Source organism: Miniopterus natalensis, chromosome 19 (assembly GCF_054644295.1).
Source record: "Miniopterus natalensis isolate mMinNat1 chromosome 19, mMinNat1.hap1, whole genome shotgun sequence".
Taxonomy (NCBI): Eukaryota; Metazoa; Chordata; class Mammalia; order Chiroptera; family Miniopteridae; genus Miniopterus; species Miniopterus natalensis.
The window spans coordinates 20,017,947-20,043,095 of NC_142099.1; the positions used below are offsets into that span (position 1 = coordinate 20,017,947).

General features: G+C 37.5%; 1 protein-coding gene across 2 annotated transcripts; it reads left to right on the forward strand.

The window, feature by feature from the left end:
• The first annotated feature begins 323 nt into the window (after positions 1-323).
• TOR1AIP1 (torsin 1A interacting protein 1) lies at positions 324-20,796 on the forward strand. Of its 2 annotated transcripts, XM_087828086.1 has the most exons (11): positions 324-816; positions 3,035-3,112; positions 5,866-5,925; positions 6,715-6,759; positions 7,969-8,010; positions 8,390-8,476; positions 10,779-10,835; positions 11,613-11,654; positions 12,225-12,287; positions 16,161-16,217; positions 18,846-20,796. In XM_087828086.1, the coding sequence occupies exons 1-11, from the start codon at positions 339-341 to the stop codon at positions 19,625-19,627; spliced, it is 1,791 nt and encodes a 596-aa protein (XP_087684212.1). In that variant the 5' UTR covers positions 324-338; the 3' UTR covers positions 19,628-20,796. The 2 variants fall into 2 exon arrangements, with proteins under 2 accessions (XP_087684212.1, XP_087684213.1); XM_087828087.1 differs by lacking the exon at positions 16,161-16,217.
• The last annotated feature ends 4,353 nt before the right edge of the window (positions 20,797-25,149 follow it).

Below are 25,149 nucleotides of genomic sequence, written 5' to 3' on the forward strand. Positions count from 1 at the left end.
TCGTCCCCTCCCTCTCCCCCCCCAAGGCAGAGGCCAGCGACGTCCTCCACCCTCTTCTCCACCTCTTTGGTGCCTTCAGCCAGGAGGCGGGAGTGACCCACAGCAGCTGACCCAGCACTGGCACTGCCTCTCCCACAGCCCTAGGACACACCATGGGCCCAGAGGCTGGTTTGCAGCACAGCAGCGACGACGCAGGTGGCAGCCCCGGTGACTCTCAACTGCCTCCCTGACCACCGCGACAACCGCCCAGCACACCGAAAAGCCATCGCCACCAACGGCAGGTGAATCTAGGGCCCTCAAAATCATCTTGGCGGTAAACTCAAGCTACGACAACAACTATGGCGGGCGAGGGGCGGCGGGCGGAGCCGGAGATAATACCATGGAGGCTGCACGTGACACCCAGGGCCCCCCTGCGGGAGGGAAGGCGTCGGCTCGCCCCTCAAAATGGCGGCGGCAGCGACGCGCCTGCGCACGGAACTCCTTCGCCGTCGCACCACCCCCGGCGGGAAGTGAGGTTTTCGGAAGAGCCGCCGGAAGTGTACGGCGACTCCGAGCCCCCGGTGGCCAAAGATAAATCCCCGCTGGCAAAACGAAACCAGCCACAAGAGTTCCGGCCCCATTCAGCGAAAGAGAAAGGAAAAGAAAGCGCCTACTACCTTCGGCCTCGGCGGCGGGGACATCCGCGACTCCAGGAAACCGGGGAGATGGAGACGCGAGAGACTGCGCGCCGCCGGCAGGAGCACTCACAGAAGCGTCCGCTACGGTCGTCCCCCGTTATGACCCGGAGAGGATTACAGGACCCTTATTCCTCTGAAGGTGAGACGGACGAAGGTAACAGTCCCGCAAGTCCGGGAGCGAAAGGGGCGCGCGGGCGGGCATCCCCGCCGAGCTCACCCCCGCCGAGCTCACCCCCGCCCGGGCTGTTGCCTCCTCCGCCCCGGCGGGAGTGCGTCCGCTCGCCGCGTCCACCCCGGTCGCAGGCGGGAGGAACGGAAAGGCAGTCACTGCTCGTGCAGAGCGGTGAGCAGAGCCGGGGAGCTCTGTGCATTCTTGGGCATCGGTTTAGGGGTGTCAGGACTGCCTCTTTCTTCAGGCCTTCGCGAGGGAACGCTCCCGTCTCGGTTTCGGTTTTCTCTGTCCTGCGCCTGTTTCTCCTAAAGCCACTTCTAGTTCCTCTTCGTATTCTCAGAGGCCACAGTCCCCACCTGCGAACTGTGCTGCTAATCCAGCCTTCCAGTCTTTTCCCATCACTATCCACGAGGGTAAAGAGGGAGGAAATTTGTGAGTGGGCATTCCGCAGGGTAGCGTAGTTGAATTGACTTGAGTCGCCACCCAAATACACCGAGATGGGGTGAGCCAGTTATCTTGAACTTGAAGCCCCCCGGTGTCTGATAGACTTGAGCTGATGGCTCTTTCTCGACTCTGGCTGGCTGCGCCAAAAAATCTCCGGGGGCCCTCAGTGTAATCTCGGTACTTAAGTAGCGGCTCGACAAAGCAATACTCTTAATTAGTTTTCATCCTTAAATGGCCGAAGGATGCTGACAAAGTGAGTGTATAGTTTTACGTGAGTCACAGGTGAGACCGCCCCCTTAATCCATCCTGTCGTTACCCCTGAGCCCCCATCTAACAGTCACATGTGATGTCTCATGTTAGCCCATGTAAGACACATATGAGGTAAGAAGCAGGGGGTTTGAATCACAGTGGGGTTACATAGACCATTGATAGCTAGGAAGAGGCGTGGATTTTCACCTTAGAGCAGAATAATAGGCTGCACGTTTACCTGATGGTACATGAAGTGCTGATACATTTGAAGATGTGTTGATTTTGGAAACTTTAGTGTTAAAAATATGTAAGTTACTATAGGGTGTAGTCACTCAAGACAGTTTGTATGGAAAAGAATGCAGTAATTAATAAATAGTCCTGAATGGCGTGGCTTAGCGGTTGAGCATAGGCCTAAGATCCAGGAGATCCTAGGATCCAGGAGATCGTGGTTGGATTCCTGGTCAGGGCCCATGCCCTGCCGGTTGCCAGCTCCATCCCAGGTCAGGGGATGTGCAGGAGGCAGCCAATCAATGACGACTCTCTCATCACTGACGTTTCTATCTCTCTTGCCCCTCTCCTCTCTGAAATCAATATATATTTTTAAAAAACAAAACCCCCACAATAATTAATAAATAATAATACAAGAATTAACTGTGTTTTTGTACTTACAACTGTAAACTTAACTTTTGCCCCACCCTGTATGGTCCTGAAGACAAATATCCTATCATATATATTTGAAGTATATCGTATGTTATACTTCAATACTTATATTCTGTATTTCCTTCAATATCTGAAAGAATGCTTTGCACATATTTAACAATACATATGTTAAATTGTGTTGACTCTTCCACAGAGCCTAATGCAATTATGTAAGTTAATTTTTAGCACATAGAGGATATGCTTCTGTATTAGTACATCTATAAGGACCTAAACATTTTTCACTCTTCTGCTTTCTGCCACATCATTTATGACACTCTAGCCCAGTGATTTTCAACCTTTTTCATCTCTTGGCACACTCAGACTACTAAAATTTTGTGCACACCAAAAAAATATTTTTTGTTGATCTGGCCAAAACCCAAAAAGGTATGGTTTTAATTTATTCACACCAGATGGCTATTGTGTTGGCTGTTGTCATTTTTTTATTTGACAGTCTAAGGGAAAAGAAGTCAGTGGCACTGACTTAAGTAGTCAGGTTGTGCATGTTTTAAAAATTCTTGTGGCACACAGGTTGAAAATTGCTGGTGTAGCCCAGCTTTTAAATTCTATAAAGTAATATACTTTTGTGGTAAAGCATCAGTGGGGCATAGTTTAGTTTTTTAATTGTCTTGAGAGTAGTTCTGACTAGTTAAATTTGTAAGTTTTGGTAAACCCAATTCACATTTCTAAAGAAATGAATTACTTGCATTTCTGCTCATATATTGCTGTTAATATGCATAATCTTTACCCAAATCACATATTCTGAATTTTGACAATTGTCATATCTATTATTTAGAGGAAGAACCATCTCCACAAACTGTTTTAAGCCGAACAGTCTCAAAGAGAACTATCAGGAGAACAGAAGAGACTTCAGGTGAGAAGAGTGATTTTGGTTTTTTCCTTACCTGGCAACTTTTCATCAAGGGTTCCAAATCATACTTCATTCAGTTTAAGTGAATCTTCTGAATAGGTTAGTTATTGAATTAAGCAATGTGTCGAGAAAAGACGGGGTACATATTTGAGTACCTGCTAAGTACCAGCCACTTCTTGTATGTTAACTCAGTCATATAACTATTTGTCACATAACTTATACTGTCACAGAGCCCTTTCATATTCCCCAAGTACCTCACTGTCACTCTCCCATGTAATAATTAGCTACCCAGTACTACAAATGAGTAAACCACCTTACCTACCTTTCATTTAAAATGGATGGATTAAGTAATCTGCATAGTAAAATCATGGCACAATGTGGTCAGTCTTGTCCATTTGATACTACATTTCATCAAGTCTAAAGTATCATCTGTCATTGTTTTATGTACCACCTAGAAAAAAGAAATACTGCTATTAAACTGTAACATGCCACAGATTGTGTGATGCATCCCAATTTCAGAGATGTTAAAGTATAAAAATATTTGCATCTTAGTATCAATGTACTGGAAGTAGGCTACCTGTGATAATCTACTTAAGTTTTAAAAACTATTTTGAAAAGCAGGGGAAAGGATTAACTTCAGTTATGAATGCTTAGTATCTTTTGTTTTAGTTCCATTTATTTTCTGTTTACTTTTTTAAATATTAACACATAGCTATTAAAACTGATCATCCCTGGATTTTTTAAACCCAAATCCTGACTCATCTCCTTATCCCTTGCTTTTAAGAAACTCATGCTTTGTAGGTTAAACTGTTCTATTCTCAGTTCAGAATAAAGTGTACCTGGTTCAAGTTCAGTTCCCTTTATGCTTAATTCCTTGAACAGCCTATGTTACTGTGTTAAGATTATAAACTACCTTAGAAAAATGCTTTGAGCAACCAATCAGTGCTATAATCAGACTTTCCAGGCCATTTGGAAAAAGCATATTCTTAGAATTGTATTTACAGTAGATTTAATTGAATGTCCCTTAAACCTGGAGAAGCAAAATTTTCTCATTTTAAAAAATTAGAGTAAATTTATAAAAATTACGAAGTTAATTGAATTGATATACAGAAGACTGTTGAGTGCCAGCCTCCAGACCATTATAAAACTTTAGAATGTCTTGAACAGTCTTTTAGAGTTCACCTTAGGCCTGTATTTAAGGATTGAGAATGAGGTACATGGCTGCATAATGTGTAGAAAGAACACTGGATCTTGGTTGAGTTACTTATCCACCCTGAGCTTCAGGCTTTTATCTATAGGATTTACCATGCCTAACTCACAAGGTCACTGTAGAAATGATATAGTACATGCAAAGTCACTTCGTACACAATAAAACAGATAGAAGGTTTTTTCCTTCTCATGGCACTTTACAGAATATGTGAAGTTCATAAAATTTTGCTTAAGCATTTCTTTTCCACAAGAAACTTATGTTAGAATTGGAAATAGAAAAAAACACAAACCACGTTTCTCAATATAGATGGCAAATTAATGGAGCCCATGCATAGATTACCTGGAAGGACATGGAGGAACCTTAATTGCATGTTGTTAAGGGAAAGACACCAATCTGAAAAGGATACACACTGTATGATTCCAACTATGTAATATTTCAGGAAAGGCAAAGCTATCAAAATAGTAAAAAGATCAGTGGTTGCCAAGGGTTTGGGGAGGTGGGAAAGAGATGAATAGGTGAAGCGCAGGATTTTTGGGGCAGTGAAAATACTCTGTGGTACCATAGTGATGGATATCTGTCATTATACACTTGTCTAAATGCATAGAATCTACACCACCAAGAGCGAACCCTTGTAAATTAGGGTCTTTGGGTGACTGTGATTTGTTAATGTAGATTCATCAGTTGTAACAAATGTACCATTCTGGTGGGGATGTTGATGATGGAGAGACTATGCAGGTGTGGGAGCAGGGAGCATATGGGTTAAATTAGTTTTATAAAAACAAAGGCATTCAGTGTAATGGACGGGGGCTGGTGCTAGTTCAGTGGGTTTTGCAGTTCTCATACAGAGCCAAACATAATGCCTTTTTATAGAGACAAATGAAATAAAACATCATCCAAATTTAGATACATATTGGGGTTTAGATTGTTATGTGAGGTTCTTTGACAAAACACACCTTGGATTTCTAGGCTTACATTAACATTTTATCCAATGAGATGAACTTTCCCATTGATCCTATGCCATTGAACCATAGTCTGACACAAACCCTGGCTAATACCAACATTTTATTTAAAACAAGAATTTGCATTCTTGGAGGAAATATATTAACTTTCAGGAAGTTAGCCCTGAAATTAAAGTATGCCATACATAATCCACAGTGAGGGTATGCAACAAATGGAATTTGGTTCTTTCTTAAAAAAAATTTTTTTTTACATTTTTTCAACTACACTGGACAATCTTATATTAATTTGAGGTATACAACATCTGATTCTGGTTCCTAACCGAGAAATTTAGGAGAGTTTTATTTGGTATTCCTTTCCTTTTATACAAATACGGTCTGCTGAAAAAAATTAAGTACTTCCATCAAGTCCATAAATTTTTTTATGGCTCGAAACTTGTCTCTAGTTCACTAATGTATCCTTATACTTAACACAGTGGAAAACTCAGGAAAACCTTTGTTGAATGAATAGATGATTGTATAATAAGTCTAGTATGTTGGGTATTTTATTTTATATATTTTTATATGTGTCTCCCCCCCCACCATATTAGTGGTGAGTGAAGATCCTTTATCCAGCCTGCTTAGAGCCCCTCTAAGAAGTCCAAGATACGGTAAGAGATGATTTTGTCTGTTGGTTTAACGTTTTTATAAATACAGTTTTTTTAATAGGGTAGCACATGTATTCATATGGTTCAAAATTCAAAAGTACTATAAATATACAATGAAAAGTCACCCTGTTCCCTCTAGCCTTTACTATTCTCATCAGAGGCAACCAATGTTGTCAGTTTCCTAGGTATTCTTCAGAAATATTTTATGGAGATATAAGAAAATTCATGTCTAAATGATCTTTTCTCCTTTTTTCAACACAATTTTAGCCCAATAAATACTTTTTTTGCACCTCCATCATGTTTGTTTTTATTTTCATTTAACATATATTGTGACATTAAGAGATGTTTCTTATATGTTGCTATGATTCTTTTTGTTACGATGATTTCAAACCAGGGTCAGGGACTTTTTATTCCTCCAGTATAAAGCTAGTAAAAAATTCAAGACTGAGGCTTTGTGGCTCCATTACATTTCTTTTTGACTAATACCTTGAAAGAGTGTTACCTTTAAGTTGATTTTATGACTATGAAAGAAAACTAGTAAGGTCATGAGTTTTTTGGCCCATAAGGATGCTTTATTTTGCGAATTGAAAAGGAAGCTTATTTATCTTCACGTTAGGTTTCTATTCCTCAGTCATGTTCTATAAGAAAAAACTAGGTTAATTTTTTTTTTTTATGACTATCAAGTATTATAATGATAAAGATCTGTTATGGTTTTGATGATGAACCTGTGGTAAAGAATCATGATGCATTTCCTTTTAAGCTCTAATCATTTTCTTGCAATCTCTCTTGCAGATTCAGCATACATAACCAATGGAAATACTGAAATGAGTGAATTAGGTTTGTTAATTTCTAATTTTTCTAGGTTCTTCTTAAGGATTCTGATTACCAGTAGAATACAGGAGTACACATTTTTGGTCACTGGCTTGAGAATATTACTTTGTTCATGATCTCTGTGCGTAGGGCACCGTCCCTATGACCAAGACCTTTCTTAATAGCCTTGGTGGTTGTTCCATTTGAAAATATGTATTTTGTTATACTATTGTTAAAATTCATGTAAGAACAAATACATTTTGGTTTTAATTAGCCTTTGTTAAATTCATACTATTGAGAGAAAGGAGATATCAACTTACTCATCAAGGTTTTTTTCTTGATTTAGAAGGTGACTTTGAGATTCATAGTAAGTTCAGTGTCCTTTGCCATGTTTGTTGGCCTGGTTTAAATTCTTTTCAGTGGTTTTTTTTTTCTGTATAGGATATGAGATACCAAGATCTGTGGCTTCAAGAATCTACATTAATTGTGGTCAGACTTAGTTTTAAGTTACAGTTCTTTTCTAAATATGGAGATAAGTCAAAAGGAGAGAAGCTTCATTTTTCTTTATAAATAGTTGCAGCTTCTTTTAAATTTATCTTTCACTTAAGATGAGTCTAATTTTTTTAGAGACTTCAGGATTTATAGCTTCTAGATACTGAAAATGATCCTTGCAGTATACAGTAATCATGGGAAATCTTTCCACTCAATTTTGCTGTGAACCTTAAACTACTATACAAAGTAGTCTTCAATGAAAAATGATTATTGGGTGCTTACAGTGTGCCATTATGAACAGACTGATGGAGTGAAAAAAGGGTGGTAGACTGGAAATCAGAAGAGCCAGTGTTCAAATCCCTTTTTATCTTGACACCCTTAGACAAGTCACTGAATATTGTTGAACCTTCACCAAAAAAGTGTATTCCCTTATGACTTTATGGGAATCAGATAACAGACAAGGTTTTTTGAAAAGTAGCTCCTATAGGGACTGGAATATTTATCATCATAGAACTTAATGTCTGCAAACACAGGTTACATTTTAGAGTACAAATAGACCTGCGGGTGAAGGAAAAACAAACTTTCTGCTTTTCTAGAGGGAAATAAGAGACTCTTTTTTGATTTAACAACAACTAAAAGTAGTTTAGTGTGTCTTTATGTTCACTTTCCTTAATTTAGATGCTCTTTATTTATTACTGAGCTTTGGCTTTTGATGTTATGTACATGTATGCTTTTCTCTTCTAGAAGCCACCAGTGTCCAACAGAAAGTCAGTTACTCTGAAGAAGGTATTATCTTTTAAAATGTTATACAGTATATTCTTAGTCTTTTTTTGTTAATGTTATCAGCAATTTTGAGAGATATTTATGAGTGAGAGCAGAAGATAGTGTCTTTCTCTTTAGGAAAAAAGAATCATGCTTATCTGAACTGTCATATGGGCAGGTAAAATAGTACAGAATGAGTGCTGATAGCCTTTATGCATTTAACTCAATTTTAGCTTATTTAAAACATTGTGACTCAGAATAGTAAACATAATAAAGAGCAATTCTATATCAGATCATTAAAAAGATTTCATTTTAATGTTGAATGCTTGTTTTTGTTTTTTAATCCAGATCTTTAGAGCATTAGGGTAAAGACTATACTAGTGTATCCTTTATTTCTTTTTAGAGGACATTGAAGAACATGATCACGACAGCGGGGACAGTACTGCTACTGATGTTAAGTTCTCATCCGGGGAGTCTGTTTACTTTAGAGGTAATAACTGCTTTTTGCACATAGGACGCTTATCTTAGGAGCTGTATTTTAAGTTAAAATATAAAGGTATTTTGTGGATTTGCTTTTTTTTTTTTTTTTAATATATCTTTATTGATTTCAGAGAGAGGAAGGGAGAGGGGGAGAGAGAGAGAGAGAGAGAAACATCAGTGATGAGAGAATCATCATTGATCGGCTGCCTCCTGCACTCTCCCGACTGGGGATCAAGCCCGCAACCCAGGCATGTGCCCTGACCGGGAACTGAACTGTGATCACCTGGATCATGGGTTGATGCTCGACTTCTGAGCCACGCCTGGCTGGGCAGGATTTGCTTTTTTTTTAAAAAAAAAAAAACTTTAAGTTGTATATTTTTAAGTATTCATTAAAATTTTTTATTCTGGACAGGGTGGAATGGTTCAGTGGGGAGAAAAAATGACATCTGTAATATTTTGAACAACAAAAAATTTTTTTTATTCCATGTATACATCTGATTAGAAATATGTCATGTAATACCTAAACAATTAAATCACTTTTTAGCCTGATTTGATATTTATGGAATACAATATTTTTGTGTTCACAAGAAGAGTTATTTGTAGTTTTAAAAATTTGATAGGGAAACTGATCACATTGGCATTAGTACTTACTCACTATACTACCAGGAGTGTTAGCTTTTCGGAAGTTTTAATATACTTTTATCTCTAGGTTGTTCAGGTTCACACCAAGTTAGCAATAACACTTTCTGATTATTCATATAAACTTGTGTTTTAGTTCATTCAAGGAAAAAAGCGAAGAGAAAAAAAAGTGAATTTGTAGCTTAAGAGGGTACCAATATTTAAACTCTGTAAATAATAAGTAATTTTATATTTTAGTCCCATGGAAGACTGTCTCTACTCTCCCCTCACCACATTTTAAGAATTTCTTTAATTTCTAAGTTTTACTTAATCATTCCACTTTAAAAATAAGCTCATAAGCCGGTCTGTGGGCAGTTGGTATTCTATGTATTTCCCATCCTTCCTCATTTTCCCCCATTCTTTCTTGATACAGAAATCCCAAAGTAGATATGCAACACACTAGCATAGTGGTTAAGAACATGGGCTCTGGAGCCAGAATCCCTGGGTTCCACTCCTCCACTACTAGGTTTGTGCCTTCAGGTAATTGTTTGACTTCTTCTGGGTGGTTTTGAGAAATTAATGTATATGTGCAAAGCACTTAGTACCTGGCACATAGTAAAGACTTAAGTGCTGTTACTAGTTTTCATCTATATACATAAAGCTCAAAAAATTAGAGACTAATTAAGCATTCATATAGCCAGTAGTTTAATGCTATTTCTACCAGGATATATAGCTCTTTGAAACTACATAAACCCAGGCTCTGTGATCCCTTTAGAATTCTAATATATTCTTACTGAAGCACACATACCCACGTGCAGAAGAAAACTAGCTAAAGAACAAAGATATGAGGCATATTAAGAATAATGCTGATCTTCCTAGATTATCTTTGGGGCCACTTATCACTGAAGAGGTATAAGAAGATACATTGGAGTGGAGGAAGAAAATACAATTTCCTGTGTATATTTTTCTATTTCATCTATTTAAAATGTCTTTTTTTCGCCCGGCCGGGCATGGCTCGGCGGTTGAGCATTGACCTAGGATCCAGGTGATCGGGGTTCGATTGCCGGTCAGGGCACATGCCTGGGTTGTGGGCTCAATCAATGACTCTCTCATCATTGATGTTTCTGTCTCTCTCTCTCCCTCTCCTTTCCTCTCTCTGAAATCGATAAAGATATATTTAAAAAAATAAAATAAAATGTCTTTTTTTCTTTTGTAATGTATACAACACGTTCGTTAATACATTATTTCAGAATATAGGTGTATGATGTTAGAAAGAAATAGGTTTTGGAGATCGGTGCTCAAAATTATTTTAATAATAGGAATACACTATCAAAAATATTTACCAGAATAGTGTATTGACCGCTTGCAAGAGAAATTTAAAGCAACAGTTAATATTAATGATCTCAAGAAGATCCATTATTATAAACTTTCAAAATTTCCCCTTACCTTATGCCATGTTCTATGTCTTTTTTTTTTTTTTCCTTTAAAAAGCAGTTAGGGGAAAGACAGCTAATTAGTTATTTGAATACACCTTGATTCTTTAGAAACTTAAAATTATGCACCCAAACGTTGAATTCCCTGGGGTTTATCTGAATATTTTTGCTCTTTAGATTACTTCTTTTTCCTTTGTAAAATGTGCATTTAAGAAATTAAATGTGCTCTATATTGTGCTATATTTCTTTTTTCTTTTTTAGACCAAACCAGCAGATCACCTGATCAACATCTAGAATCATTTTGGCAGTCATCACGAAGTAAGTCAAGCCGTGTTTTACAAGCTTAAAATCTACCTGTGGGTGTGGTTAATGTTCTCATTTTTAAAGATCTTCTTTTTGCAAATTTAATGTAAAATGTTGAAAAGAAGGCATGCCCTGGCCAGTGTGGCTCAGTTGGTCGAGCATTGTCCTTTGCACCAATACTTGTATCAGTGGGTAAAAGTAACTCATTTCTTCAGGGCAGATTTGGAAATTTTTCTTGTTAGAATTGTAGCATCATTTTATAGTTCCATTGTGTCATTTTACAGTTGTCCTTAAATACCACCCCAAAACGTGGTAGCATCTTATATTTCATAACTGCTCAGCAATGTCCACAAATTTGCTTATATAATACGTAACATTATATGTGGATTGCCAGGATTTATGTCTCAGCCCTACTACTTTGAGATACATAATTGGGCAAGTTATCAATTTAAGTTTCCTTATTTGTAAAATAGGAATAATGTATTCACCGCACGAAGTGTGAGAATTAAGTAAAATCACTTGACACCTGGTAGACATTCAATACGGTTCATCGTTACTTTGATGGTATTGATCCTAAGCTGACTACTAATTATCCAATTCCTGGACATTTTGAAGTTTAGAAAAGGGAAAATAATTACATATTGTATTTGTTTGGGACTGATGAAAGAAAGGTTATTGTTTTTGTTTCTTTGATTTGTAGTATTTATAGCAAACAAGCAAAACATTTGTGCAGTATCGTCATTGTTTTTATTTCCAAGTATTCTGTGACCTTACCTCTGTTTTCTGTTTCAGGTCAAGACTATACAGCTCTTGATAGGCAACATTCAATGCCGAGTAAGTGGTTGGTGGTTCTTTATTAGTCAACCAATCCTAACCTGTCCTTATGACTCTGCCAACAAAAAGTACTAATAGAATTTTGAGTCATTTTATCTTCTTTGCCATTTAAGTCACCACACATTGGTACTATATGTGGTAGTTATTCTGTGATGTGGAAATGTGTTCTGGACAGTTTTACTGAAAGTAATTTATTTGCAAGAGTAAATGGTTAACTTTTTCTTCTTAGTTAACATTGAAGTCAAGTTCAGGTGTTACTAAACTCAGTCATTCTCACAGACCAGAGCAAAGGATTTGTAGAAAGTTTTGTTTCTTAGGTGACAGGATAGGCAAAAGTAGATTTATAGTTGTGAGTATGTGAGTTTATTCTTGTATTATTTATTAATTATTGCAATATTTACTTTCATTATTAACCTGCTTTTGCTCACCCTGTATATTTATTTGCTACTTATTTTGCTGGGAAGTGGTTCATCTCACCGATGTGGTCCTTTGACATTGTCTTAACACTGGAGTATGCTATACATTTTCAAAGTATATTAAATGATATTTTGATATATGTATTTGCTATAGCCTCGGGATATCAAAAATACCCTCGGGAATTGTTAGAAATGAAACCAAGAACAAGGATGCCAAGTAAGTTGATAAATCTCTACGTGTTATTGAAATAATTTTATTTGCTGTTTTTCTTGAGTATTAACATACAAAAATAATTAGTTCTTCAGATAAGCATTAAGGTCATTTGTGATTTTATTAATCAAGGATAGCTATGATTACCAGTTTAATTATATCTATCTGCTGGGACTGGCAGGAGATGGACTAGGTATGAAGTGCAGATAGTGGTGTGAGCAAACCAGTGGGTAATGGGTCTAGACTTGACAGGTTGTCAATTTTATGCAATATAAGTAAACTTGAAACAGCTTTGCATACTCATTATTTTAAGTAATAAAGGCCGAAGTCCACAAATTGTATTTTCATGTTTAGGTTTAGGATGGGTTAGATGTCACAGAATTTAAGAAATACCATAACTAGATGTGATGTAGCAATGATACTTTGAATTCAGAGTCCATTATAGTTTCTCTAAGAATGTGTTTATATTAAACCTTGACCGTATAAAATAAAAATTCATGCCTTAAGTGACCCTTAACTTCTCCCTTTTTTATTCATCTAATCAAAGTAGGTCTCAAGGTCCTCAGGAAACCCCTTCCTTTTATTTAGATAATATAAACCCCCATCACGTATCTCTTGCTCATGAAATGACTAATTGGACAAGATAAGCTCTGTGGCTTTTTCTTCCATCAATAAAGCAGTAATGGTCACAATTCATTTTCCCCAGCAATGAAGTTTTACCCCACAAATATATGAGTTCTTCAGCTGGGTTAGCTTTTTGCCCTTGCCTTATTTTTGGCTATCATTTCTTATTGCTGTGTGTACCTGCTGTTAGAAGACTATTTCCTCTTATAATTTGCTCATCCTGTCCTACCAGAATTAGAAAACCAAATATTAATTATTCAGCTTATTAGGATTATGTTCATAACCAGTATAAAAAATTAAAACTTACTTTGAAAATCTGAAAGATGCTCTTGGAAATAAAAATGCACGAGTTTGAGTATATGTTCTATGAAAGCTCAGACTGTATATGTTATTTCTTAGTTCTTAACTATATATTTTGGGTAATTAATATCAGATTACTTCCAGATAAGTGAAGTATAGTACACAGTATTATCAAAAATATTTGTACAAAAAAATAAAAGTAAAACTAGGAGACTATATAATAAAGTGGACATGTTGCTCAAAAAAAAGTTTATGATTTTTATTTCCTCCAATAAGACACTGCAAATGCAGTGTAGAAGGGGAAATGATTACATTGAGGATCTGATTGGAATGTAGAAATAGATCTTTTTTAAAAAAATACATCTTTATTGATTTCAGTGAGAGGAAAGGGTAGAGAGAAACATCAGTGATGAGAAAGTCACTGATCGGCTGCCTCCTGTGCGCCCCCTACTGGGGATCGAGCCCACAACCCGGGCATGTGCCTTGACTCTGGAATCAAACCTTGATCTCCTAGATCATAGGTCAATGCTCAACCACTGAGCCACGCCAGCTGGGCAGAAATAGGTCTTTTACTTGCTAAATTGATACCTAATTTTTTATATTTTATCTGTTTGCATTCCTACTTTGTCTTAAGTTAATATGGGTTTATTATGCTTTTTAGTTTGATGTAATTTCGTGTTCTATTTCTGCTTTTGTTGCCATATCCAAGAATTCATTGCCAAGGCCAATATCAAGAAGTTCTTTCTCTATGTTTCTTCTGGGAGTTTTATGGTTTCAGTTCTTATGTATAAATTTTTAATCCATTTTGAGTTGATTTTTGTGTATAGTATAAAGGTCTAGTTTTATTCTTTTGCATATGGATATCCAGTTTTTCAGACACCATTTATTGAGGAGACTATGCTTTCTCTGGCACGCTTCTCTAAGATCAGTTACCCATATCTGCATGGTTTTATTTTTAGACTGTTCTCTTACATTGGTCTATATGTCTGTTTTTATGCCAGTACCATGCTGCTTTTATTACTTTAGCTTTGTCATATATTTTGAAATCAGGAAATGTGATGCCTCCAGCTTTGTTGTTTTTACTCGGAATTGCTTTGACCTTTTGGAGTTTATGTCTATAAAAAATGCCACTGGAATTTTTATAGGGATTGCACTGAATCTGTAGTCTACTTTGGGTAGTATGGACATATTAAGAATATTAATTCTTCAATTTATGAACATGGGATGTCTTTCCATTTATTTATGTCTGCTTTAAATTCCTTTCATCAGTGTTTTACAGTTTCAGTGTACAAGTTCTTCACCTTCTTAGTTAGTTTAGTCCTATTTTATTCTTTCTAGTGCTGTTGTAAATGGGATTGTTTTCTTAATTTTGTTTGTGTTAATTTTGTTACTTTTTATGAGTTCTATAAATATGTTACATAATAACTATTATTTAGCTATTCATTATTAATATCATCGTACTATAGCACTTCACAGCATTTTCATATATTATCTCATTTGATCTTTGCAACCATGGAGTGAGGTATTCAAGCTAAACATTACCTATTGGATATGTTTATGCGTTTTTAAGTTTGGTAACCTAATTTAGAAGCCTCTAAAAGATGTAGTGTCCTAGGCTGAATTGGGAATTGTAAAACAATGTACCTTTAGAGTTAAGGTTGATGTCATTTTGTTTCATTTAAGGGATTTTGTCATATGACCAAAAATAAGGCTATTTCTGGATCTTGGCAGGGCTAATTTTATTGCTCCAGTTTAGTTCAGCGTTTCTCAGATGAAAGCTGTTGCTGAACACCAGGAAGATCTACCAGAAAGATCATATATACCTATAAGTTGTAACTTCAGACAAGTGATAGACATTATATATTGGTAAATGTAGGTCATACGAATGAGTAACTTGGCCTCTCTACCTTCTGAACCCTGTCCTTCTATACCTTTCTCTCAGAGGTTAAAATTTTGGCCAAGCCAAGGAAGATGGAGGAAAAAAGGAAAGAGTTGGGATAGTTTTTAATTTGTTTTCTAAAGTAATGATAGAAGTAGAGATTTGATGAAGTTTTGAGAAAATTACTTTTGAAATCTATTGTTTAACTACAAACCTAAGACAGATTTACTTGTCTATTAACAAAAATGACGAAAAGTTTTTTAGTGTAATTTTTATTTATTTTTTATTTTTTTATTTTTCAATTATAGTATTAGTTTCAGGTATAGAGCATAGTGGTTAGACGTTTGTATAACTTATGAGGGATTCCCTCATAAGTCTAGTACCCACCTGGCCCCATACAGTTATTACGATATCGTTGACTGTATCTCTGTGTTGTACTTTACATGCCATGACTATTTTGTCACTGCCAACTTGTACTTCTTAATCCCTTCACCTTTTTCACCCAGCCCCCCAACCAATGTAATATTTAAAAATTACTGATTTTTGAAGTGGTCAGAAGCACCAGAGAAAATCTTTAAATCAGTTTGTGGTAGGAAATAGGGTTAAGGTGGAGCTTTACATCAAAACACGTTATCCAGATAGCTCAATAACCTGTAATCTGTATACTGTCCTTTTCCCCCCTCTGTACAGCATCGTCATGAGGCAGAAGTTTCAATATATGTCAGTTTTTCAGACAGTAAATGTTTCCTTTTATTATAGTTGTGCCTATTTACTTGGTCCTCCTAACTTTGTCCCAGAAGTTTCACAACTCCCATTTAATATTTTGGATCAGATACTTGAAGGCTTTCTCACAAAGCAAGTGTATTAAGGGTATGCTTTGGACATGCCATCAGTAATTGTGAGGGAAATAGGTCTCTGTCTTAAGGAACTGTCATTCTAATAGGCACTTCTGCTTTTTTCTTCTGTTTCTGGCTGATCTCCATCTTTTTTTCTCTTGGTGGAATTTTTATTTGCTTTCTCTGTTGGAAATACGTTATAAAACATAAATTGATAGTCTTTATTACTCCTATCATTAGATGACAGCATTCAGAAATCAGAGATTGGAAACCAATCTCCATCAACGTTCCGCCAATGTAAGTTTGTTTGAGTTTTTATTAAGTAAGTCTAAAACTGGTTGTCCATAATTGTCCTTACTTGTGTTTGTGTTTGACAGCAGAATAACTGAATGCTACTTGAAGAATTAAATTGTGAGCACTTCAGAGGAAAAAGTACATATTTTACTAAGTGAAATTCTTTAAGGGTAAACAATATGAAACGACAACTGGTTTCCCCCTTCACTTTATTGTCAGTAAAAATAAGTCTACTAATACTAATAACCAAGTGAACCTTGCTGAGTCAAAAAAAAAGAGCTCACATAGCATAACATAATAGGATTACCATGTGTTTCGGACTCCACAGGCCAGTATTTTAATTAGATTGGACCACTTAACCTTTTCTTTTCTTTTTTAAATATATCTTTTATTGATTTCAGAGAGAGGAAAGGAGAGGGAGAGAGAGAGAGAGAAACATCAATGATGCGAGAGTCATTGATCGAGCCCGCAACTGGGCATGTGCCCTGACCAGGAATCAAACCCCAATCGCCTGGATCCTAGGTTGACCCTCAACCGCTGAGCCACACCCGGCGGGGCCACTTAACCTTTTCTATAGCGTTGGGGGCAAATTTAGTTTTCTAAACCTGTTTATTTTCCTGAGTGAGTACTAAGAAAATAACTTAACAGTGATTCTCAGACTTTTTGCTCTCAATACCACTTTCTACTAGTGAAATTAATAAGTACTCCAAAAAACTCTTTTTAAGAAATATGGGTTATACATATCCATACTTACCTAGAAAATAAAATTGAGACTTTTTTCTTATTTTTAAACAATTGAGTAAGAATTAGTAACAAATTACTTTTTATTTTTTCTAATCTCTTTAATGCCTGGCTTAACAAAATGGGGCTGGCTTCTCATACCTGTTTCTGCATTCAGTCTGCTATAATATATTATTTTGGTTGAAGTATCTGCAGAAAATCTAGCTTTATACGGATATGTAGAATTTTAATAGTTTCAAATAATTGTGAATATTCTTATTTTGATACTCTCCAAAACTCAACAAGTAGTAGTTTCTAAATATTATTTAAAATGTGAAATCTGAGACCACATTAATGAACTTTTTATATTCTATAAAATCTATTAGTCTTTATTGTACTTTGAATAGAACATCATGCACTGGTCATTTGAAAAATATTGGTTCACTAAGTTACATAGTTCTTCCAAATGTTGAGACATTTGTAATACAATAGTAAAAGATTACATTTGTTAATATCACCACCCATCTCAAAACAAAAAAGTCTTTAAGAACTGGGAGCTTTCAAACTGATAGTGGCAGATACAATATTTCCACTATCCTAATTTTCACTTGAAACCTTCAATTTTATCATTGGCAACAAATATTATCAGTTGTGGGCTCACTTTGTTCATTTTCAAGAAAATGTATCAAATACACAAGTCTGACTAACCATAGTTTGTCACTTATTCTTTCAATTAGATAAATAATTTTAATGGCTTTATGAAGGACATTCTTAAGTGAAACTGATACTTTGAATGCATGGCCATGAGGAATACAAAGACTACCGATTGGTGCCACTGCGTGTGATTCCTTCTAAGGCATCATTTGTTTTTTGCACCATCAGTGCAAGTGTCAACATAGTGGGAAAAGTTAAATAATGTCTTTGTATTATGAGACCCTTGAAAGGATCTTCTGGTACCCCACTAACCACACTTTGAGAACTGTCCATAGCCTAAAGTAGTCAATCAATAAATAGAAGGTGTAGAAGTATTATCATTGCCATCATATTAAATGATTAAGTGTGTGATATATGAGAGAGTGCTTTATTTTTTTTTTATTTATTTTTTTAAATATATCTTTATTGATTTCAGAGAGGGGAAAGGAGAGGGAGAGAGAGAGCTAGAAACATCAATGATGAGAGAGTCATTGATCGGCTGCAGCCCGCAACCCAGGCATGTGCCCTGACGGAGAATCGAACCCTGATTGCCTGGATCCTAGGTCGATGCTTAACCGCTGAGCCACGCCCGGCCAGGCGAGAGAGTGCTTTATAAACTGAAAAGCACTCAAATAAATTGATGTCATGATAGCCAGTAATAATTAGGGATGAGTTGCAAACTAAATTTTAACTGTTAATTTGCATCAGTGCAATTAAATGGACAGCTAGCCAAAATATATGCAAGGTGTTCACTTAGAGTACCCTTTTCTTATCTTTTTATACACTTCAAAAACTTTTAAAAATTCTACCTTGAATAATTAGCCATTAGCCATGTAAACTCAGTTCCTAAATTAAAAAATGTTTTATAAAATGTCTTTTAATATTGTTTACTTCCCCAATATTAGCAGTAGTAATAGTAGTTTTGCTTTATAAATTGTATTATTTCTGACTTGCTTATGCCATTTCATACATTTAAATTTTACTTTTTATCATTTTGGTATTGAAGAGATATATGCATGCTTATACACAGAACTTAAAACCTATGGGTGTGAGATTTTCTTGAAAACGTGTAATAGATTAATAAATTATCAGCTCCCTTTTTAAAATTTCTTCCTCTTTTGTGTTATGTTTATAAAGATTAATATTGGTTTTACAAGTCATTTCCTCTTGAATCTAAGAAAATTATATTTGTATCTGTCATTTTTTTTTCCTGAGCAGACATGACTGAACAACCCCAAAATGCATCTTTTTTCAAGTGGCAGTGGCTATTTGTGCTCCTTGTTTGTGCCGTTGGGTGTTTGTGGTACATACGTGCTCCTGAGATGGTAGAAACCACTGCTGTGCAACAGTTCCAGAACCAGATGAAACAACTTATGAATAAGTACCAAGGTCAAGATGAGAAGCTGTGGAAAAGGAGCCTGACATTCCTCGAAAAGCATCTCAATAGCTCCCACCCTCGGCCTCAACCTGCTATCCTGCTGCTCACCGCTGCCCGCGATGCTGAAGAAGCACTGAAGTGTCTGAGTGAGCAAATCGCGGATGCTTATTCGTCCTACCGTAGTGTCCGTGCCATCCGGATTGATGGGACGGGCAGAGCTACTCAGGACAGTGATGCTGTGAAGCTAGAGGTGGACCAAGAACTGAGCAATGGATTCCGAAATGGCCAGAATGCAGCGGTGGTGCACCGCTTCGAGTCACTGCCCGCAGGCGCCACTTTGATCTTCTACAAGTATTGTGACCATGAAAATGCAGCCTTCAAAGATGTAGCCTTAGTCCTGACTGTCTTGTTGGAGGAGGAGACGCTTGGACCCAGTCTAGGCCTAAAGGAAATTGAAGAAAAAGTGAGGGATTTCCTCAAAGTCAAGTTCACCAACTCTAACACACCCACCTCCTACAAACATATGGACCCAGACAAACTGAGTGGGCTCTGGAGCCGTATTTCCCACGTAGTCCTGCCTGTACAACCCGAACACGCCCTGAAAAGGGGTATCTGCTTATAAGGGGTCAGAAGAGAAATCATGTCTCAAGTTCTGACTTTTCTAACCAGAGACAGAATCACAGCTCTTTTTGAAAGAACTGGTTTCTTTTTAAAGGAAGTTAAGTTCTTATGTAAACATGATATATCTAAATCATTTATTCAGTCTGTTACAAGTTATTTGAGAGAATCATTTCCCTGTGTCCATTGAGACCTGTGTTACTGATATCTAAGAACTCTGTGCAGTTCTGGGTTGAGTCATTATGGGTATAGTATGACCAGTGGGAAGGACTAGAAAATCCTTCCTACGAATCCTCCCGATTTTTAATGTAGACTTTTTACAGTTTGAGTTATTAGTATGGCAGCTCCCTAAATGGAACTGTGGGTTTTCCCATTTTGTTTCCTTTTACATCATTTAGGCATGAGTTCCTTAGTCAGCTTCTGCTTATCGGGATAAAAGTAATAAAAGGTCACCTTGGTGTGTCAAATTTGAGTTTTGTTTTTTGTTTGTTTGTGGAGGGTGGAGAGAAGGAAACAAGGGAAAAGAGAATTTGTGGAATGGAGGAGGAAAGGGGAAAAAAAAGTCTTAAAGGGGAAATGTTAAAATAAGCACTGAGACTTCAATTAGTCAAACATAGTTATCTAAACTCCATTCTCAGTGCATTCTGTTGGGATTTGTTTTTTTACCTTTTAAGAGACCTAAAGATTTTGAAGTGTGGATATCATGCGGTTAGTGGTTCATTTGACTCCTAAGGGCAGGTAAATCCAGAGCAATTTATTTTGGATATATCCTGAAGCTTTGTTTTGAATTAAGAAATACAGTTTATGAGAAGGGAGGAAAAGAATATAATTTCAGAAATTGGTAAACCATTTGTTAACCAGCATTCCTGGTTTAATTTTCTGCGTGTCCACTTGTTGCAGTCAAAATCCTTTAGTGAAATTCTTTTTAACAAAATGTAAAGATTTACTATGCAGGTGATAAATTTTAAGAGTGCCTCAAGCCAAAAAGAAAGTGAACTGTACCATATGTGAAGAATGTTCAAATGTACTACTGTACATTACTGATTTCAGTTGTAACTTTGCATCTATAACAGCTTTCTCATCTATCAACTGCTTTGGTTTTCTTAGAATCTTAAAATTGTAGAGCCACCTTGTGTGTTTTTTTTTAATTATCAATAAACCTTTAAATCAGAATACTGTTTTTAGAAATCTAGAGCCATTGGCTTCACTGAAGATTTACCTTTTGAGAATCCCATGACTGGTAGTAGAGTGTGACCTGCTTTCTTCCGTCGGGACTACCAGTATTCATAAATTTATACCCCTTATTGTAATTTGTTCTTGTCAGAAGTCAGATCATCTGATTTCTAGAGGATTCTAAAACAAGAGTTTTTGAAAAGGCTTATTTTATACCTATATATATATATACACACACATACTATATGGAGAAACAAATGTTTTTATTAAATGTTTCACTGACCAAAATAATTTTAAAAATAATTAATTTTGCTTTTCTGGAAAAATAATTATAGCAGCTGATCTGTAAATGACTTTAAAAGCTATTTTAGTAACTTAAATAAACTTACTTGGTTTGTACGCTCTGTGTTGTAAACTTAATGATTCATAAACTTTTTTATTAATCCTAGATTTTCTTTACACTGGAACAATTTCGGTGACTTCTGCTAGGAGAAACAAAGGCTACCAAATTGGATCCATTCACAAGTACATTGGTTAGAAGTAGAGTGACCATGATTTTCTATTTTATCCCGGGATTTTGAATTATCACTAAAATGTAATAATTTAGGTATTCCCGACTTGACGAAAGAATTCATAGCAGTGTTTCTCAGATTTTTCATTCTCATCTCCCTAAAGAGCCCCCATGAAACTGTAATACCACACATATTCTGTATATCTGTTTATGGACTATATATTTTTGTGCTTTATACAGATGAAGAGTAAGAATTTTTTGACCTCCCAAGAACCAGTTTTGCCCAATGGGAATGCATGCTCAAGAACAGCTTTGTTTTAGATCATTGCTGCCTAAAGTATTCTATTTTCTGCTTATGTTGTTATAATCCTTTTGTAAGGGAAAATTTAATAAGTCATCAGCTTGAAAATAGGCACTAGGGTGTCTAGGAATTAGTCACACTGTGACTTGGGGTGACAACATTGGCCCAGGGAAAACCATAGTACAGTACTGGTCATACAAATTTCTCGAAACTTATTTTGCTTCCCTTTTAATGACTTCCTTCTATGTAAGGAAGTTTTCTAAACCTCCAATATCCAAAACAAAGATAAGTAAACCTGATTTTCATTCTGTGAGAACTGTAACAGAAAGGGTTTGCATAGTTCCTGCCTAAACTAAAGACGAAACCCAGTTTCCATGTAATCTCACGTCTTTGGAAAGTTTTGGCCGTCAGGTTGGCAGGGTCAGGAAGCGTTTGTCACTGAATGCATAAAGATAATGGACTACTCTGCCATACTGTCCCTATCGAGGCCATAAAGCAAAACCTTACTGATCCTACTGGCATTGAAGACACCAGTCCTGAGTTGGAAACCAAACTGAGCAAGCTGCCATTGATGGAAAAAGAGGAAACTCCTGCTGAATTTGAATCCCTGTCTCTCTCTGGCCAAGATTCAGAGGAGTCCTGGGTGCTTGTGGACGCTTCTGGATGGTAAGAAAAATACATCCTGTCACCTAAGCATAAACAAGGAGAAACCCCTTACAATGTGCACATTGCACTCTTCCCTTTTGCACATGCTTGGAACCTTCTGGAATACTTCATTTCTTGCCCTCTCCCTTTATCCCAATTTCTTGCTCTGCTGATTCATATTTGTTTCTTAAGGCCTTAGTTTTTATTTTTAAGACAACTTCACTGAAACCTTCCTGAATTCCCTTCCCCTACATACTGGTCCGCTGCCTTGTCTCTGTGCCCTCACTCATTCTGTCACCGTTGGCGCAGCAGTTAGCACACCCCCGCTACCTTAGGCCCCTGGAGAGCAGGCATGTCGCCGACTCGGGCATGGTGATAATCGCAGAGCCCTCAAATACACGCCAGCTAGGGCAAGAGTGCGCAATATTGGGTGAATAACAATTGCACTCCCTACCTAGTTAGCTAGAATGGGTAAGTTGTATCTTTCACAGTGTTTTCTTTGCTTTTTTCTGTTACTCCTGAGCCTTTTTTCTAAAGCTTTATATAGTCATTTCACCCTGGATTCAGTGGTGCTGTGAGGAACTGAAGACAAAGGGAACCAGTCCCAGTGGTTGGTGCAAGGAAACTTGCCCTTTTCGGGTGAAGCAAGGGTCCTAAGTGAGGGGTCCCCAAGGGGAAGGGGAGTGTTAGACAAAACTAGAAGGCCCTGAGGTCTTTCCACAGTGAGATTTGGAATTCTAATTTCCTTAAATGAGCCGGCACGTTTCCTTACAGCTCCCCATCTTGCCTTAAGATACTGTGGTTCAGGTAAGAGAGGGTGTGGAGGGAAGACGGATGAGAGATTTGAGGAGTGGAATTCACACGGTTTGGTCATTGAATGCGGTGTCACCGGGAAACTATTTCACAGAGGACTCTTCAAAGTGTTGTATTGCTAAAAATCAACTTAGCTCCTGTATCTTTTCTCCCAAAAATACTAAGCACACAGTGGTACACTGAATTCTATCTGCATGTCTTCCTGTTGGCTTGGAGGAGTTTGAAGTAGAGATAGTCATGTATTTAGTCAAGGATTGTTTGATTATAAATAAAAACCCTGTTTAACCAGCAAAAGAGAAAAGGAGGAATGGGGTGGGTGTGGTAGGATATATGCCTCAGACCCCAAGGCAGGAAAGCACAGGAACTGTGAAGGCTGTTCCGGACGGAGACCTCAGCAGCCATTCCCTCTGCCTCGCCTTCCGGTTCATTGTGCCTTAGCCACTTCCCCTTTGTGACTTAACCACACCAAGGAGGTGAATCTGATTGGGTGATCCCTGAAAAAATACACGACTAAACATACTTGCCTAGGTCACCCCTTCAACAGGGTCCAGGGGTGGGGATGGCAGCCTGCTGTGGTCAGGCCAAAGAATAAGTAGAGACGGTTAAGGGACAACTGAATACATTTTCAAATATATGAAGACCTAAATATAATGTGGTGCTAAACTGCTTAATTCATTTTTTTTTAAATCAATTAAATTAAAGGTAACGGAAATAACATTCACCCACAACAGTCATATGCATTTCTTGATGGGCAAACATTTTTTATGTATTCTCAATCTCATAGTTTAAATGGGCTTCCTCTTATTTTTTGTACAATGAAGATGGAAAAGAGCTATATAAAGACCTTTATATTAGCATATATATTTAGTTGCCTTCACACTTTTCTATATTTTGTTAGCTACTTATCGAGGGCTTATTAAAGCTGTTCCAAGTGTTTTACATGTATTAACGGATTTCTCACAATAACCCTGTGAAGTGGTACTGTTATCCCAATTTAATAGACAGGAGACTGAAGCACAGAAAGGTATAAAGTGACACTCAAGAACACCCAAGTAGTGCCCTGGCCGGTGTGGCTCATTTGGTTGGAGCATTGTCCCGTGCACCAAAAATGTTGTGGGTTCGATTCCTCCTTGGGGCACATACGCAGGTGGCAGGGTTCCATCTCCGGTTGGGACATGTGCAGGAGGAAACTGATCAATGTCTCTGTCTCCCTTGCTCTAAAAATAATTTTTTTCCCCTCAAATTAAAAAAAACACACCCAAGTAGCAAGTGGTGAAGCAGAGTTGTAAACCTAGGCAATCTGGCCTTAAAACATCTATCCTGGTCACTGCATATAGAACCCCACATGCGGTATTTCCCCCCGATCTCTTTGGGCTCCATATAGACTGGAGCACTTTTCCAACCTGCAGGTTCTCATCCATGGCTCCCCTTCAAACCCTTTTCTCCCCTCCCTGCTCAGCTTTGTGGAATCCAGGATTGCACACGCCAAGGGTCTGAAGAAGTTCAAGTAGAGTGAGACAGTCATCACACAGTCATCACACAGTCCTACCTGTTTGTTGACTCATATTTGCTCACAATGGTGTCATGCTTTTGTAATGAAAGGCTTGCAGTGTTGGCTCCCAGTTCATCCTTTTCAAAATACCTCCATGCAAACAAGCGGGGTGTCGGCTTTCCCTGCATATCACACAGCCTGTGTTTTTGCCCTCTCTCAGCCTTGATGCAAAATGACACCTCTCTGAATTCCTGAGATAGAGGCCCTTTGCATCAAAAGCATCGGCAGTTTCACAGGGACAGAGGGAAGAGAAAGATTAAGAGCACCGGCCCTACAGCCTGGAGCCTGCCTGCCTGAGTCCCAATCCCAGCTCCACACCCTTCTCGCTGAATGACGCTGGTACCTACTTAGCTTCTCTCAGTTTCCTCATCTCTAAAACGGGGGGAAATCAGGGTAACTACTATCTTGGAGTATTGTGAGGATTAAGCCAGGTAATACATGCAAAGCACTTAGAAAGTGCCAGGCACATCCAAGGTGCAATGTTAGCCATTTTTGCTCCCCTAAATTCTTAGTAATCTCGCCCCTTCTGAA

What these genes read in the sequence shown, in the direction of transcription:
- TOR1AIP1 (XM_087828086.1), top strand. Translation starts at nt 339, where the DNA reads ATGGCGGGCGAGGGGCGGCGGGCGGAGCCGGAGATAATACCATGGAGG. An exon ending in GGACCCTTATTCCTCTGAAG is followed by an intron (nt 817 to 3,034) that starts GTGAGACGGACG and finishes TCTATTATTTAG; the next exon opens with AGGAAGAACCATCTCCACAA. An exon ending in AGTCAGTTACTCTGAAGAAG is followed by an intron (nt 8,011 to 8,389) that starts GTATTATCTTTT and finishes ATTTCTTTTTAG; the next exon opens with AGGACATTGAAGAACATGAT.